Source organism: Myxocyprinus asiaticus, chromosome 21 (assembly GCF_019703515.2).
Source record: "Myxocyprinus asiaticus isolate MX2 ecotype Aquarium Trade chromosome 21, UBuf_Myxa_2, whole genome shotgun sequence".
Classification (NCBI taxonomy): domain Eukaryota; kingdom Metazoa; phylum Chordata; class Actinopteri; order Cypriniformes; family Catostomidae; genus Myxocyprinus; species Myxocyprinus asiaticus.
In genome coordinates this window covers 47,101,967-47,118,727 of record NC_059364.1, presented here as the reverse complement: position 1 = coordinate 47,118,727, position 16,761 = coordinate 47,101,967, and the positions used below count along the sequence as shown (strand labels likewise).

General features: G+C 44.1%; 1 protein-coding gene across 2 annotated transcripts in view; it reads right to left on the bottom strand.

Annotated features, from left to right (window-relative positions):
- Positions 1-16,761, bottom strand: part of LOC127411723 (slit homolog 1 protein-like) — a 180,612-nt gene that overhangs the window by 58,711 nt on the left and 105,140 nt on the right. The window contains exons 14-15 of one of the 2 annotated variants that reach the window (XM_051647428.1): positions 15,726-15,889; positions 1,155-1,178 (exon numbers count right to left, since the gene is read on the bottom strand). In XM_051647428.1, the coding sequence (XP_051503388.1) occupies positions 1,155-1,178; positions 15,726-15,889 (188 nt within the window). The remainder of the gene's footprint in view (positions 1-1,154; positions 1,179-15,725; positions 15,890-16,761) is intronic. The other variant, XM_051647430.1, reaches the window with a different exon arrangement.

The following is a 16,761-nucleotide window of genomic DNA, read 5'->3' as shown; positions in this document are numbered from 1 at the left end:
ATTGGTGTAAAATAGAAATGAAAATGGAAAATGAAGCCACTCTGACTCTTTTGTTAAATGTAATGAATTACTTGCGAATTAGAATTAGAGAATGCAGAAAAAAGGCTCAGATGAACTTCATGTTTGCTAGCATTAAGTGGCAGATGCCTTATGTCTGGGTTACACATTTCTTGGAGGATATAATAGCCAATAATTTTGATGACAGGCTTAGGCATTTCAGAATAACTATGGCAACATTTGAGATGCTATGCAAGGATATTGATGATATTCTCTAAGCAAATTACTTTTTTAATACGCATCTACTCTATATATTTTTATATTAATTCTATAGGAAAATATTCGGTACATTTTCCATCGCACGTCTTCCTCTCAAATTAAAAAAATTATCCATCTCAAGCATGTGTATAAGTTTTTATGCGCATTTTGGAAACTTTATTCGCATCTTAGTGTTTCATCCATAATTTCAAAACATAATTTCAGCCCTTTAAGAAGTATTTCCCCAAAGCCATCGACAGTGTTGCCTAAAATTCATTGCACTGGGAAAAAATTTAATTTATTGATAAAAAAATTATAATTGACACCAGCCCATGTTGGACATACCTTTCTAACTCCAGTAAAAAGTTCCTCTTATTTTTCTTTTCTTTTTACTTTGTAGAAGTTGCTAGAACTCTGATGTATATTTACAATAGATTCAAAGAGGTCAGATCCTGGAATTCTCCTCACCATCTGAATATTCCAGTTTTCAAGACTTCAGACATCTCTAACAAATTGATGGAAATCTGTAACAAAATCTTGCAATTTTCAAAACATCTTATCTTAGATATATGTGCTGTGAGTGGGGGACAGAGACAGATGTAGAGATGGCTGGAGCAGTAGAAGGATTTTATGGTCTAGGTTTTATTATAGGCCTGTGCCTTTGGACTATCTATTATTCATTGAATAAAACACTGAACTCCAGGACAAGACTAAAAGACACTCTCCCTTTTCATGACATTCTTCATTCTCTAGAGAATACGCTTATCTCTTTTCCTCTCTTCATCTATTTATTTATCTTTTGGCTTTTGTTTTTACTCAAACAATTTCCTTTAAAAAAAAATCTTAATTTCAGTTTATTAAACACAGAAAAGGTTTCAGGTCAAACATACAGTACTCACCTGGGATAACGTATTGCTCTTTGGCTGTGATGGAGACACAAGCAGAAATAAATGACAGCTTAAGATGCAGTATAGTTCCAGGATTGTTAATGTTATGTTTTTCATACAGTTGAAGAACATTAGCATGTAACATCTAAAGATTACATAAATAAATGGTCTGTATCTCAAGCACTAGAAGAGAGAACAGCGCTAAGTCGTATGCACTGAAGCAACTTGCCAGAAACAACGGTTTAAAATTTACAAGATAGTGTTAGGCCTAATGTACTCAGATAGGAGACAAAGGCAGGCCTACATACAGTCATAAAGCCTGACTGCAGCCTGTAGGAACACTCAAAGCCTGATAACACAAACAGCGCCAAAATCAAACAAAGGGAGTCCAAAACAGACTACAGATCCGATCAAGCCTTGCTCACTTTACACACATGTGTGAAATTCTGAAGGATCGAACTCTCAACACCTATTGGATGAAACGCATGACAGAATGTGTCCCTCAACCATGATATCATCGAGAATATAAAACCCAGGAGATTCCTCCCAAGCTTTGCTTCCAGAGACAGTATGAGCCACGTATAGTTGCAGCCCTGCTGCTCCCAGGTGTAGCTTCTTTGCCCAAGGAAGTATCGTACATACCTGAACTTTGGCCATACAATCTCCATTTAGCTGGACGAGCCGAGATTTCTCCATGTTCCACAAGCATGCTAACAGATCCAAAGGAGACCGCTGAGCAATCCGCGTCTCACCCTTTTGCCTGCAGAAGTGAAGAAAGAAGATTTCTCTTCCTTCTTCAACCGAGTCGACTTCGCTGATATCTCCAGCAACCCGCTGAGAATCAGCCGCCGTATTGCCCGCTGATTGAGGAAATGGCCTCCCGTCATCACCCGAGCTTTGAGGAAACGAGTTGGAGTCAAACGACAGACGAAAACACATTCTGCCCACATCCTCACGCGACTCAAGTAAAAGGTTTACGTCTGGGCAGAGATAGATTATTATAGTGTGTTATTCTTGTGTATCAAGGTTATTGCTTGTACAGTTTACAGACCGCCGAGTCCACTCATTGCTGCTAATAATACTCAAGGTATTAATGTAACTTACTGTTACCACGAATGAGAATTGCTGTGTTGTCATCCAACCATGTTGGGCTGTTTGTGCATTTCCGCCATCGCAGGTGAGACCGGCACACTGAGTTTATCCATTAAAGAACCAACGACCGTGGCAGATGGATTACGAGCCGTTCACCATGTCTCTGAGTGATAAAACTAACAGTGCCTTCTCTCCCACGATCGCTAAAACCGGCTTCGGTGCGTCACTCTGTTCTCTCTCTCTCTCGTTCTAACCGCACACACACACGACCCCTCACGAACATATCCACACACACATTTGGCGAGCAGATAACTTGGCGATAGAGCCTAGCTTTGTCCATAAGTTATCGTACCAGCAGAGACACGTGTTAAACGGGCAGACACCATTAACCAGTCTCTCCACCCACATTCGCAGCCATATTCTCTGGCCGGAAACCTTGCGTGATGTACTCTCCATGAGAGCCACGTCCGCCATTTTGTGCCCTCCTTCTCTCCTTACACACATACACACCCATTCACACACACACACACACACACACACACACACACACACACACACACACACACACACACACACACACACACATACCTTCCTCTCATGTATTATAGGCCTATCTTTTACCATATCTAATCATGTTATTGTTTAGTTTGTAGTTGGAAGTCAGAAGTTTATTGACTGCATTGTACTGATTATTAATTGATATTACTGCACCAGTAAACTTTGTTATACTTTAAAGAGAAGTGTTTTGGTATTGTTCTGTGCTTAGCATTGCTTATTCTTATTCTCATACATTCATCGTTTTATCTTTTGTCATTTTACCACGTGTTTCGGGTGTTTCTGCTTTTCTGGTGTTTCATCTGTGTGTATTTTACCTGTTACTGCTGGCGCCTAGCTCGAGTCTGTGTTTGTAGCCTGCTAGCTTTTTTTTTTAGCATTGCTTATCTATCTGTTTTCAGCTTTAATCCTTACCATCTGCCATTTTTCAGCGCGCATCGAGTTTTCCCCTGCATTATTATCTTATCGCAATTCAGCTGCATGAATTTTCCACATGCATCCGCTTTCTATTTTTATTGCTATTAAACTGTGCGCATTTTACAGCGCGCACCCATTTTTCTCCTCTGTGTTACACAGATTATTGCATCGATCTCAAAGCACTGCTTATCAAGAACAACCATAACAACAAACAATTGCATGAGGGATTCACATCGATCTCAAACCCTCACTGCTCAGGAACAACTAACAACAAAAATCAATTGCGATCATGGCATCTGCTCATGTTATTTCTTCCTGCATTGCATGTCACATGTTTACAATAGCTTCTTCCATCAGCAGTGAAGGATTCAAATGTGATAAATGTAAGGAATTAGTCAGGCTGACGGAGAAGTTTAATGAGTTAGAGACACGCATCCGAACATTAGTGGAGGTCAGTGAGAAAGAGAAGCCAGTAGATAGTGTTTTGGATGCAGGTAAAACAGCGAGCAACACACACACTTTGGTTCTGGCTGTGTTGAGCCCCCGCAGCAGGGCATTTGGGTGATGTCTTGGCAGCATACTCGCTCAGCAAAGCGACACCACTCTCCCGTTCCTGTTAGGATTTCTAATCGATTCTCCCCACTCAGTGATGCACCCACTGAGAATCATGTTGAAATATGCCTTAATAATTGGTGATTCTATTGAAAGGAACATGGAAATAGAGACCCCAGCCACTACTGTTAAATGCATTTCGGGTACCAGAGCATCTGACATCAGATAAAATTTGCAAGTGCTGGCTAATGCTAAATGTAGATTTTCTAAAATTGTTATTCATATCGGCACTAATGATGTCCAGCTTCGCCAGTCGGAGATCACTAGAGATAATGTTAAAGTGGTGTGTGAACTTGAAAAAACAATGTCAGACACTGTAATATGCTCTGGCCCCCTCTCTGCTTGTCGTGGTGACAAGGTTTATAGTAAATTAGTGTCACTGAATGGCTGGATGTCTGAGTAGTGTCTGGAGAACAGCATATAATTTATAGACAATTGGAAGAGTTTTTGGGGTAGATCTGACCTGCTAAAGAGAGACAGACTCCATCCCTCCAGGGAAGGTGCTGCTCTCCTCACTAGTAATTTGGCTCATAGTCTTAATAATGATAGTATTTGACTAACTGGGGCCCAGGCCATGAAGCAGACAAACTGGTTAATCCAAACATCTGCTAGCTGCCTTGAGACATCACACAGGTCACATAAATTACAACACATAGAGACTGTATCACCTAGATATCACATAAAGTCTTTGTCTGTTCCCCGAACTACCAAACATAAAATTCCACTAAATCATTTAGAAAAAAATTTGATTAAGGTCAAACTTGAACAAAACCAAAAAATTAAAAGATAAACATCATGTGAAGGTAGGGCTACTAAACATTAGATCTCTTTCTACCAAAGACCTAATTGTAAATGAAATTATTACAGATCATAGTTTGGAAGCGCTCTGTTTGACTGAAACCTAGCTTAAACTGGATGAATATATTAGTTTAAATGAATCTACTCCCCCAGGTTATTGTTATACACATGAGCCTCATCTGAACGATCGAGGAGGAGGTGTTGCTACAATTTACAGTGAAGTTTTTGGTGTTACTCAGAGGACAGGATATAAGTTTAAGTCTTTTGAACTAATAATGCTTAATGTGACACCATCAGATTTAAATAAAAAAAAGAAACTCTGTCGTCTTTTGCCCTTGCTACAGTATATAGATCACCTGGGCCATATTCTGATTTCCCTGGTAAATTTGCTTATTTTTTATCAGATCTTGTAGTTAATGTAGATAGAGCTTTAATTGTTGGTGACTTCAACATTCACATAGATAATGAAAATGACACATTGGGATTAGCATTTATCGATATTCTCAACTCTCTTGGAGTCAGACAAAATGTGACAGGACCAACTCATCACCATAATCATACACTAGATTTAATTCTGTCATATGGAGTTGATGTTGATGCTATAGAGATTTTACCACAGAGCGATGACACCTCAGATCATTACCTCATCTCTTGTATGCTTCGATCAGCTAATGTTACTCAATCTACACCATGCCATCGTTCAGGTAGAACTATTCTTTCAACCACTAAAGATAGCTTCACTAATAATCTTCCAGATCTATCTCATACACTCAGTAAGCCCCAAAGCCTAGAAGAACTTGATGAAATAACAGAAAATATAAATACAGTCTTCTCTAGCACTCTTGATAGTGTCACCCCCCCACCTTCGATTAAAGAAAATTTAAGAAAAAAGCCCTGCACCATGGTACAATGATCACACTCATGCTCTCAAGAGAGCAGCTCAGAAAATGGAGCGCAAGTGGAAGAGTATAAAATTAGAGGTATTTCGCGGTGCATGGAAGGATAGTGTCTGTAGTTACAGACAGGCACTAAAAGCTGCCAGGTCAACATATTTTAGCAAACTTATAGAAAATAACCACAACAATCCTAGGTGTTTATTCAGTACTGTGGCTAAATTGGTTAGGAATAAAGCCTCAACTGAACCTGATATTCCGTCGCAGCACAAGAGTAATGACTTCATGAATTTCTTTACTGATAAAATTGAAATAATCAGAAATAAAATTGGAATTATGCAATCATCTGTCACAGTACCTCAGAAAACAGTGTCTCATAATTTTCCTCACGTGCAACTTCAATCTTTTGCTGTCATAGTTCATGAAGAGCTAACAAACTTAATGAAACATCAAAAGCCACAACATGTATGTTAGATCCAATACCAAGAGGTATTCCCTGTAATCTCAGAACATCTTCTTAATATTATTAACTCCTCACTATTCTTAGGACATGTCCCAAGAAACTTTAAAATGGCAGTTATCAAACTGCTTATTAAGAAGCCACAACTTGATCCTGGAGAACTGTCTAATTATAGACCAATTTCAAATCTCTCGTTTATGTCAAAAATACTAGAAAAGGTAGTATCCTCCCAACTATGTTCATTTCTACAGAGAAAAAGTATGTATGTTCAATTTTAGTCAGGATTTAGGCCCTATCACAGTACGGAGACAGCACTTATCAGAGTTACAAATGACTTGCTCTTATCATCTGATCGCGGCTGCATTTCAATTCTAGTGCTTTTAGATCTTAGTGGTGCATTCGACACGATAGATCACGACATACTCTTGAATAGGCTAGAGAATTATGTTGGCATTTGTGGACTTGCATTAGCATGGTTTAGGTCCTATTTAACAGACCGCTACCACTTTGTCTATGTAAATGAGGAATTGTCAAACCAAACAAAATTAAAGTATGGAGTGCCACAGGGATCAGTTTTAGGGCCTCTGCTTTTCTCCTTGTATACGCTTCCCCTAGGAGATATTATTAGGAATCATGGAATAAATTTCCAACGTTATGCTGACGATACCCAACTTTATATTTCTTCAAAACCTGATGAAATTTCACAATTCTCCAAATTAACAGTGTATCAATGAAATAAAAGATTGGATGGCTAGAAATTTCCTTCTACTCAATTCCGACAAAACAGAGGTACTAATTATTGGACCAAAAACCTCTAAAATTAAGCTGCTAAAAATATAATTTGACTCTCAATGAATGTACTGTTGCATCGTCTTCAACAGTGAAGAACTTAAGTGTTATATTTGATACCAATCTGTCCTTTGAAAATCAAATTACCAATGTTTGTAGAACAGCATTCTTCACCTAAGAAATATTGTTAAATTACGACACATGCTCTCTGTTGCTGATGCTGAAAAAATAATTAATGCATTCATGACCTCAAGACTAGATTATTGTAATACATTACTGGGAGGATGTCCAGCAAGATCAATAAATAAACTTCAACTGGTTCAAAATGCAGCAGCGTGCTGACTAGAACCATCTTGGTTACTGATGTAACCTCTGTTCCCTGATAGAGGGAACGAGACGTTGTGTCAATGTAGTGACACTAGGGGTTCGATCTTGAGAGCCCCAATCACCTTTGCTTAAAATAGAAAAGGCCAATGAAAATTGGCGAGTGGAATTTGCATGCCACTCTCCGCTCCGGACATACGGGTATAAAAGGATATGGTGTGAATCACTCATTCAGATTTATGCTGAGGAGCCAATAGAGTCAGCGGCCAGTTCAGCGCCGCGACATGAGGGACACAACGTCTCGTTCCCTCCATCAGGGAACAGAGTTTACATCAGTAACCAATACATTCCCTGTCTGTCACTCACTCGATGTTGTGTCAATGTAGTGACACTAGGGGTTCCTATAGGAAACGCCGCAGGCGCTGAACCATGTAACGAGGCACAAAAGAGTGGACACGGGCAAGCTGCTGCGTGCCTCGCAGCGAGCGCTCAACCATGTCGTGACCTTCCAGCGAGTTAGGTAAGGCATCTCCCTAGTCCCATTAAGGGGGGATAAGGCACTTACCCAAGTAGGCTACCGGCGGTGCCTTTCTTAATTTGCTGTTAAGCAAACTCCCGCCGAGCACTTTCTAGAATAGTGCTAGGAAGTGCTCTTCCCTCTCCAGGAAGGAGAGCACTACAGAGACCACATCCTGCCAGAGGGAGGTTAACATGTGGAGCATACCTCACATGGACTTACCAACGGGGAAGTACACATATGGAATGATACCACAGGAGGACCCTATCTACAGAGAGGGTACGCAGCACAGTGGCCGAGACAGAGAAAGCTCTGACGAGGGGAAACACAAGTTTCACCTAAGGGGGAGCCCAAACAGTGGAAACTCATCATAGGGGATTACCAAAGGGGAATCACCATGCATGGAGCACTGAACCCAAGCACAAGAGCTCACCTGAAAAGGGGAATACCATGAGTACTGGGCCTGATGGCATTACTCCTCCGCCGAGTTCGTCACCGGACAGTGCTAAAGAATTAAAGAGGCATCTGGAGCTCACCAGTACGGGGAACTGTTGTGGACAAAAAGTGCACATTATCACCTTTGAAAAAGGGGAAAGGCTCAATGCAAGCAGTACACCCAACCGGCCACCTAACACTCGCGTAACACTCGGGTCGAAACCGGGTCTATGTGTAGGTTACAAAACCTTGCAAAGGTATTGGGTGTAGGCCAACCTGCAGCTCTGCATATGTCTGCTAGAGAGGCCCCCCTTGCCAGTGCCCAGGAGGATGCAACACCTCTAGTGGAGTGCGCCCGGACCCCCAAGGGGCACGGCAATCCTGAGACTGGTATGCGAGAGAAATGGCATCCACAATCCAATGGGCCAGCCTCTGCTTGGAGACAGATTTCCCCTTCTGCTGTCCTCCAAAACAGACAAAGAGCTGCTCCGAGCATCTAAAGCTCTGCGTGCGGTCCAGATATATGTGCAGGGTGCAAATTGGACACAGCATCGACAAGGCCGGGTCTTCCTCCTCTGAAGGGAGCGCTTGCAGGTTCACCACCTGGTCACAAAAAGGAGTGGTGGGAACTTTGGGCACATAACCGGGCCGGGGTCTCAAGATCACATGAGAGTGTGCCGGCCTGAACTCCAGGCATTCGCTGGTAACAGAGAGCGCCTGCAGGTCCCCCACTCTCTTGATGGAAGTGAGCGCCACCAGGAGGGCCGTCTTCAGAGACAGAGTGCTGAGCTCAGCCTCCAGGGCCTCAAATGGGGCTCTCTGTAGGGCAGGTAGGACCACAGAGAGATCCCAAGAGGGGATCAGGTGCAGTCTAGGAGGATTCAATCTCCTCACGCCTTTGAGGAACCTGTTGATCAGGTTACGCTGTCATGAGGGACTGCCATCCAGTGTATCATGGTGAGCTGCTATGGCAGCCACGTACACTTTCAGGGTAGAGGGAGACAGCTGTCTCTCCAGCCCTTCCTGAAGAAAAGACAGCAAAGACCTGATGGCGCATCTCTGTGGGTCTTCCCCACGGGAAGAACACCAGTTAGCAAAAAGACGCCACTTCAAGGCATACAGCCACCTCATAGAGGGGGCCCTGGCCTGGGTGATCATGTCTACCACCGCTAGTGGAAGACCTGCTAGGCCATGGATGCTGGAGTGTGCCTTGCCCCCAAGTGAGAAGGTCCTGCCTCAGGGGAATGCGCCAGGGAGGTACTACTGTCAGGAGCATCAGATCTGAGAACCAAGTCCGGTTGGGCCAGTACGGCGCAACGAACAGGACTTGCTGCTCGTTCTCCCTGACTTTGCACAGAGTCTGTGCAATGAGGCTCACAGGAGGAAACGCACACTTGCGTAGCCCCCGAGACCAGCTGTGCGCCACGGCATCCGTGCCTTGGACAGGGAGTACCACAGGGGGCAGTGAGAGGAGTCTTGGGAGGTGTACAGGTCTACCTGTGCCTCCCCGAATCTCTCCCAAATCAGCTGTACTACATGGGGGTGGAGTCTCCACTCCCCGCGGAGCGTTACCTGCCGTGAGAGCATGTCCACTGCATGGTTTAGGACGCACGGAATGTGAGTGGCTTGCAGAGACTTCAAGGTCTGCTGACTCCAAAGGAGGAGGCGGCGGGCGAGTTGCGACATGCGATGCGAGCTTACACCGCCTTGGCAGTTTATGTACGCTACGGTCACCGTGTTGTCAGTTCGGACCAACACATGCTTGCACTGAATCAATGGCTGGAGCCTCCTCAGGGCAAACAATACTGACAGCAACTCTAAGCAGTTGATGCGGGCAGTAAAAGGTGCCTTCCATGACTTCATTAGCTCCTCGTACACTTCCGGGAAGAAAGGCATGGCCATGAGTCGTGCTCCGAGCCCAGAAACGTGAACGCTCAGGGCAGGGTGGAGGGTTCCATTTCAGCCCGATGTTTGCAGCAGCTGTGACCGAAAGCTCATCCTCGTCACGAGCTGCGAACGACAAACCCGCCCTGAGGCAGACCGCCTCATCGCTCGACAGCTTGTCCGGATAGAACGAGCGTGGTGGGGGATGGGAGGTCCGCAGGGGCTGAGCCGGCGGAAACGCTCCCATGACCACATCCAGATCGCTCGCGGTGCTTGCGACCCAGCCGGCTGAACATCAGCCCAGGACAGACCGGGTTGGGGAGCAGCCGTGGTGGCTCCTTGCTTCATGAAGAAGCAACGTTCTCATGGGCATGTTCTCGCAATGAGAACATAATCCTTCCAAGAAAGCCGCCTCGGTGTGCTGGCACCCCAGACACTTGAGGCAGATTTCATGGGTATCATGAGGGGAGAGATAACGGCCACATCCATTAGCGCAAACATGGAAGGACATCTTTAAAAAGACAACAAGCATTTGCGCGAGCTCTTTTAGAAGGAAATGTACTATTTCTAATATACTCTTTTAGCACCTGCAGACTATGGCTGCCAGAGCACCCAGGGGAAACACAGCACTCAACTGTGTGAGGGTGACCGCTGATATGTGCCGTAAGAATCCAGCAGCATAGCAAAGAGTGAGAGGACGAACACACATGCATTCGGCTCCGAAGAAAAAATCTGAATGAGTGATGCACGCCATCTCCTTTTATACCCGAATGTCCGGGGCGGAGAGTGGCATGCAAATTCCACTCGCCAATTTTCATTGGCCTTTTCTGTTTTAAGCAAAGGTGATTGGGGCTCTCAAGAGCGAACCCCTAGTGTCACTACATCGACACAACTTCGAGTGAGTGACAGACAGGGAACAAGAAATATGATAATATTAGTTCCATTTTATCATCATTGCATTGGTTACCTGTTAAATTTCGTATTCATTTTTAAATTCTGTTAACTACTCACAATTAGGCTGCTTTAGTTAGGTCTGCTGGAACCAGAAACCAGAAACATTGATCATGATCTATAACTCTGCAATAAATTGAATGGCATCTATGCTAATATTATTCTATTTGTTTCCCTGTCTCAACCTCGGTACTGCTATCCTGAGGTCACCAGAACCGGCTGGATCCAGCTCCATTCCTGCTTCATGTTGGACTCCACTGCTCTGAGTGATGAGGACTAATAGCAGCTGGTGCCAGACAAACATCACTTCAGTCTATTACGATGGACTTTAGAGGATGAACTGATGCCAACTCCAACCATAAAACATGGGATGCATCATATGCCATTGCCTGAACCTTGGATTTATGATAGACCTCACCGAAATTACCGGCCGGTTGAACTGCGATGCACCTCACTGATCTCTGCTTGCATCACCTCGGTCTAATGATGGACTACACTCTTATAATGGAATACATAGACTATCAATTAATTGCCAACAAACCCTTCATCAGCCAACTAACAAGGACAATGCATCTATGTGAACTTCTGCAGTTAATCCAGGATGGACTTTAAAGACATTAGTCATTAATCTTACAGTTCATACAAAATCTTTGTTTAAACACTGACCCCTAACACTTAGTTTAATCATTTTAAACCATGACTTGCACTATATATAATACTGGCATTATATTCATGATGTTAGCCAGAGGGGAACTGGCCCTCACAGTGAGCCTGGTTTCTCCCAAGGTTATTTTTCTCCATTAACCAACATCTTATGGAGTTTGGTGTTCCTTGACTCAGTCACCTTCGGATTGCTCACTGGGGTTCTAAATACAATTATTATTTAATTACTTATTTTTAAACACAATTCACAATCGTATTTAATCAAACTACACAATGATGACTCTAAGACATTATAGATATTACAGTTTCATTTTCTGTTAATGCATGATTATCTGTAAAGCTGCTTTGAAACGATGTGTGTTGTGAAAGGCGCTATACAAATAAAAATGACTTGACTTCTGCATGCACCTGTGCCAAGGGCTCACAGGGGATATCAGTGCTCGGATTCAAGCCTTCATTGTTTACCTTTTGAATGTCGATGTTCTCCGGACAATCCTATTTTGAGACTGCAATACTGTCTGGTTATTAGTCCCTGATTCCAGTGTGTTGCCCCAGCAATATAAATCCTTATTAATATTCTATTGATTTTGATAATTAATAGTTATCTTTGATGATTGTTGGTTTGAAGGATTAATAAGCTAATGTTGATTCTAATCAATGTTCTATTGATTTAAAAATTAATAATGATCTTTGATCATTATTAATTATTGCTACTAATCAAACCTGCTCCTGAACGAAACAACCAACAGATAGGTTTTGGAAGATGGTAGCTGTTTTTTTTACTGCCATCTGGCAAGACTGTGTCCCCTCTACCAGCTCATACCAGCTTGACTTTGGCCTTGTTTATATCTGGTATTAAAATGCATTTTGGGCAATCCATTTGAAACGAAACAATGACAGCTAAAGAAACGTGTAAACAGGGTCCAAAACTTTTTGAGATTTTTCCACTTCAGCCACATTCAGAGGTGCTCAAAAATGGATGTGACAACACACTGGGCTAATATTGTAAATTCTCATTCGTTCAAATTCATTTGAACAGCAGTGAAGTCCCACATACTCATGTGTCAATCACACACTGTACTAAAACAAGAGTTTTAAACTCTCAAACTGTCAAACTTTTATGCAACTGTAAGGGGGTTCAGTGGAAAGGAGGAGGCGAGAACTGGCTTGACAGCTTAAATAATAATTTAATAAACAATTTAAACAAAACACACAACCAAAAACACACAGTACAGCTGTCTGTAATTCTCTCTCTCTCTCGAACTGTCATCCCCGGCCGCCTTTATCCCTCGCGCGCCCCATCAGGCTGATTGGGGACCGGGTGTGTCTCATTCCAGCCCGGCCCCGCCCTCCTCGGTTCTACACTCCTCCCGGCGTTGCCTCAGGCCGGGGAGCCCCCGGCATGACGTACATCCCCCCCACCCTTCCTCTCCGGGTGGGGCGTGCCTTATGCCCCGACTGCCGGCGGGTCCTCCCCGCCTTCCTCGACCTGGGAGGAGACAGGAGGGGAAAAAACAACAACACAAAATGGCGAGGGAAAGGCCAACACGGAGCAACAGAGAGAGAGAGAGGAGAGAGAGAAAAAGAAACTCACCGGTTCTCTGATGCATCGTCGCGTGGTCCTCGATCACTTCTCCACCCCCTCAGGTGGACTGCAGCCGCTCCTCCCCGGCGGACTGGAGTCAGACCTCTGACCCCCAGCGGACAGAACGCCCCTCCGCGTTCCCGGCGTCCCGTGGGGACTCTCCTCCGCCCCTGGCAGCGGCCCTACCACTCCAGGCAGTCGGGGAGTCGCTTCCCTCCTCCCCCCCGCGGACGGCAGTCTTCTCTAGACCCCTCCGCGTTCCCGGGGGACGGCAGGGCACTCCTCCGTCCCCGGCAGCGGCTCCCTCGCTCCAGGTGGTCGGGGAGTCCCGTCCCCACTCGCCTCATGGACGGCGGCCGTTCCCCGCGTCCGGGTGGTCGGGCTACTCCGTCCCCCGTCGGACGGCAGCGGCGCTCCCCTGGGTGGACGGCAGTGTCGAGGACTCTGCGACGGGAATCCCTCCTCCTTCCCGGGCTTTGGCACCAGTGTAAGGGGGTTCAGTGGAAAGGAGGAGGCGAGAACCGGCTTGACAACTTAAATAATAATTTAATAAACAATTTAAACAAAACACACAACCAAAAACACACAGTACAGCTGTCTGTAATTCTCTCTCTCTCTCGAACTGTCGTCCCCGGCCACCTTTATCCCTCGCGCGCCCCATCAGGCTGATTGGGGACCGGGTGTGTCTCATTCCAGCCCAGCCCCGCCCTCCTGGGCTCTACAGCAACTTCTTCAGTGTGCCTGATATGAACATGCAGTGACACAGATAAGAAGCACACACATCTGAAGCTCAGTTTATACAGGTCCTCCACTGAAATAACAGAATTCTGTTCTAAATGGCAAGTTTGTACTTAGATTAAACACAAGTATTATTGGAAGAAACAGTCCTGCATTTTTTTCACACTTTCTATTTTTTTTTTTTCCTTTTTGTGCTTTATCGTCATACAGTAAAACACTGAACATTATGATTGATGTGTGTCGTCATGAAATTAGAGAGCCTCCTCATGAAATCTGAACAAAAGTGGTCAAAAAACACCACTTATGGCCAGGTGTAAATGGTGAATTGTCTTAACTGTCCACTTGTGATTGGATCGTCCAAAATGCTTCCTAATACCATATGTAAACAGGGCCTAAGAGGTTTCACCAATTTGGGCCAGCTAATGACAATAAATGGCCAGTTTCAACTTGTTGAAAACTAGGGTTGCATGGTAGACCGGTGCTACGGCAGTATCGCGATACTAAATCTTCAAAATACTGCCAGTGCCACATATTTTTTTAACGGTAGTACTGTTAATATGGTAACACCATAAGTTATGTTGTATGTGCAGTAGTAAATATTATTTTCGCTAAAAACCTTCATTTAAATCAGACCTATGTCTGCAATAACATTAAAAATATAATCTTTTTGAGTGGCGTCCTCCTCACGCAGTGCCCTTTAAGAGTGCAAAACGCTGTTTAGATTTTGCCCCTTATATGGTATTGTTTATTTTTCAATGTGTGGTTTTCCCATGCTTCAAACACACATGTCTGAATCCCAGCGTGTTAATTTGGCGGTCCTGCCTCCTTATGGATAATATGGATTTAAGTAAAACTTCAGAGAGTGAGAATCTTTTTACACAACACAATTCACGTAGCGAGATTTTGAATTATTTTGGGTTTTGGCTGATGAGACCGGGAAAACCCATTTTCCGTGAATGCCTACAGAGATTTCAAGCCAAAGGGTGAAACACCAGCAACCTTATTAAACACCTTCGGACACATCCCACTGCCTCTGCAGAATACACACAGATTAGTGCCACTTCTTTTAACCTAAATGCTTTATTTTAACATTCATAGATTTACAGTTTCTCTGAAAATCTAACGTTGCACTCATTTAATTACAAATGCAATGTGGCAGTAACTTTGCTAAGTTCGCATTTATGATTAGATCATGTCCCTGAGCCATGCGATCAAACCGGTGTGTGTGTAATCTGCATTCACGCTGCTGTTTACCAGGAGATTGGGGCTGAAGCGGTTGTAATAATGAAACAGCTGCTCAAAACAGTCTTTTAAAAGTTACAATATCTTTATTTCTATGTTACCAACATTCAAATAATCACAGAAATAATGGTATAAAAGTTTAAAGACGTTGCCATTTGAACTGGCTTTTACATCAAACTATGAATGTATTAGCTAACAGGATAATCCATTTGAGCCTTCTCCCTGTTCATCCATCAGTTATTTTCACCACTTCCTTGTAGCTACAAGTGGAATTTCTATGAATCAGCTTTGCTATGACAAACTATGTTAAGAATTAACACATATCGTGTGGTTTTGTGATACTTCTTGGTATTGTGATACTTTAGCTGGTATAGTATCGTAAGATATGAATATGGTATCGTGACAACGCTAGTGGAAACTACGTGAAACCAGCTACCATGTGTGTGATGTGCTGTCTGTCTTTTGTATTTGAAACACTGTTTGTTAATGTGCTAAAAATAACAAGTGCAACTGGTAGCATCTTCACTGCTATGATCGAATTCGGACAGTTATACTGTATGTAATCTGATGTTATATTCTAATACTGGTTTAGGATACCAGCGTCTGTGGGATGTGGGAGAGAGCTTACCAGAGCAGCTGAACTTCTTGCTCTTGATCTGGCCGATGCGTTTGTTGGCGAGGCGGCGCGGACTCGTACATCGGGCGCCGCTGGTCTCTATGGGGTTGGAGCGCAGGTAATCAGCCAACCACTTGAGATTACAATCACAGATGAATGGATTCTGGGCCAAATGACTGCAGTGATGTAAAACAACAAAAAACATTGTTTTACATGACATCACTCGTACTGCGTTCACCTTTAAACACACACATGCACATCTGAGACACCATCATGGTTACTTTCGTAACCTCTGTTCCCTGATGGAGGGAACGAGATGTTGTGTCAATGTAGTGACACTAGGGGTCACTATTGGGAGCCCCAGACACCTCTGCTTTTTTGAAAAAAGGCCAATGGGAATTGGCGAGTGGAATTTGCATGCCACTCCCCCGGACATATGGGTATAAAAGGAGCTGGTATGCAACCACTCATTCATGTTTAGGAGCCGGTATGCAACCACTCATTCATTCATGAGACCAGGTCCCGGCCATTTCAGCGGGTAGTTCAGCGTTGTGGCAAGAGGGACACAACGTCTCGTTCCCTCCATCAGGGAACAGAGGTTACGAAAGTAACCATGATGTTCCCTATCTGTCATTCACTCGACGTTGTGTCGATGTAGTGACACTAGGGGTCCCTATACAAAACAGCACAACTAGCTGAACTGTGTTACGTGAACTGGCGGTGCGAGACAAGCAGACCGCTGTATGCCTTGTAGCCAGCGCACCAGGCCGTCACGTAACCTCCCCCAACGCTCTTATGAGTATCGAACGGTCCTTCGGGAACAAGTTCACTGCCCAACAATAGGGACAGGCTAGCCCAGCCGAGGCCTGTTTTCCTCTCTATTCTCCCCAAAAAGAGTGGACTTTGTTAATCGACTGGGAGCCATAAGTGTCTACGTCGGGGGGTGTCCCTCCCAAGCGGAAGACACCGCGGAGAGACCACACCCCGCCCAAAAAGGGGGAGGGGGGTATTTTGAGTGGAATATGTCACATGGTCTTACCGAGTCTTG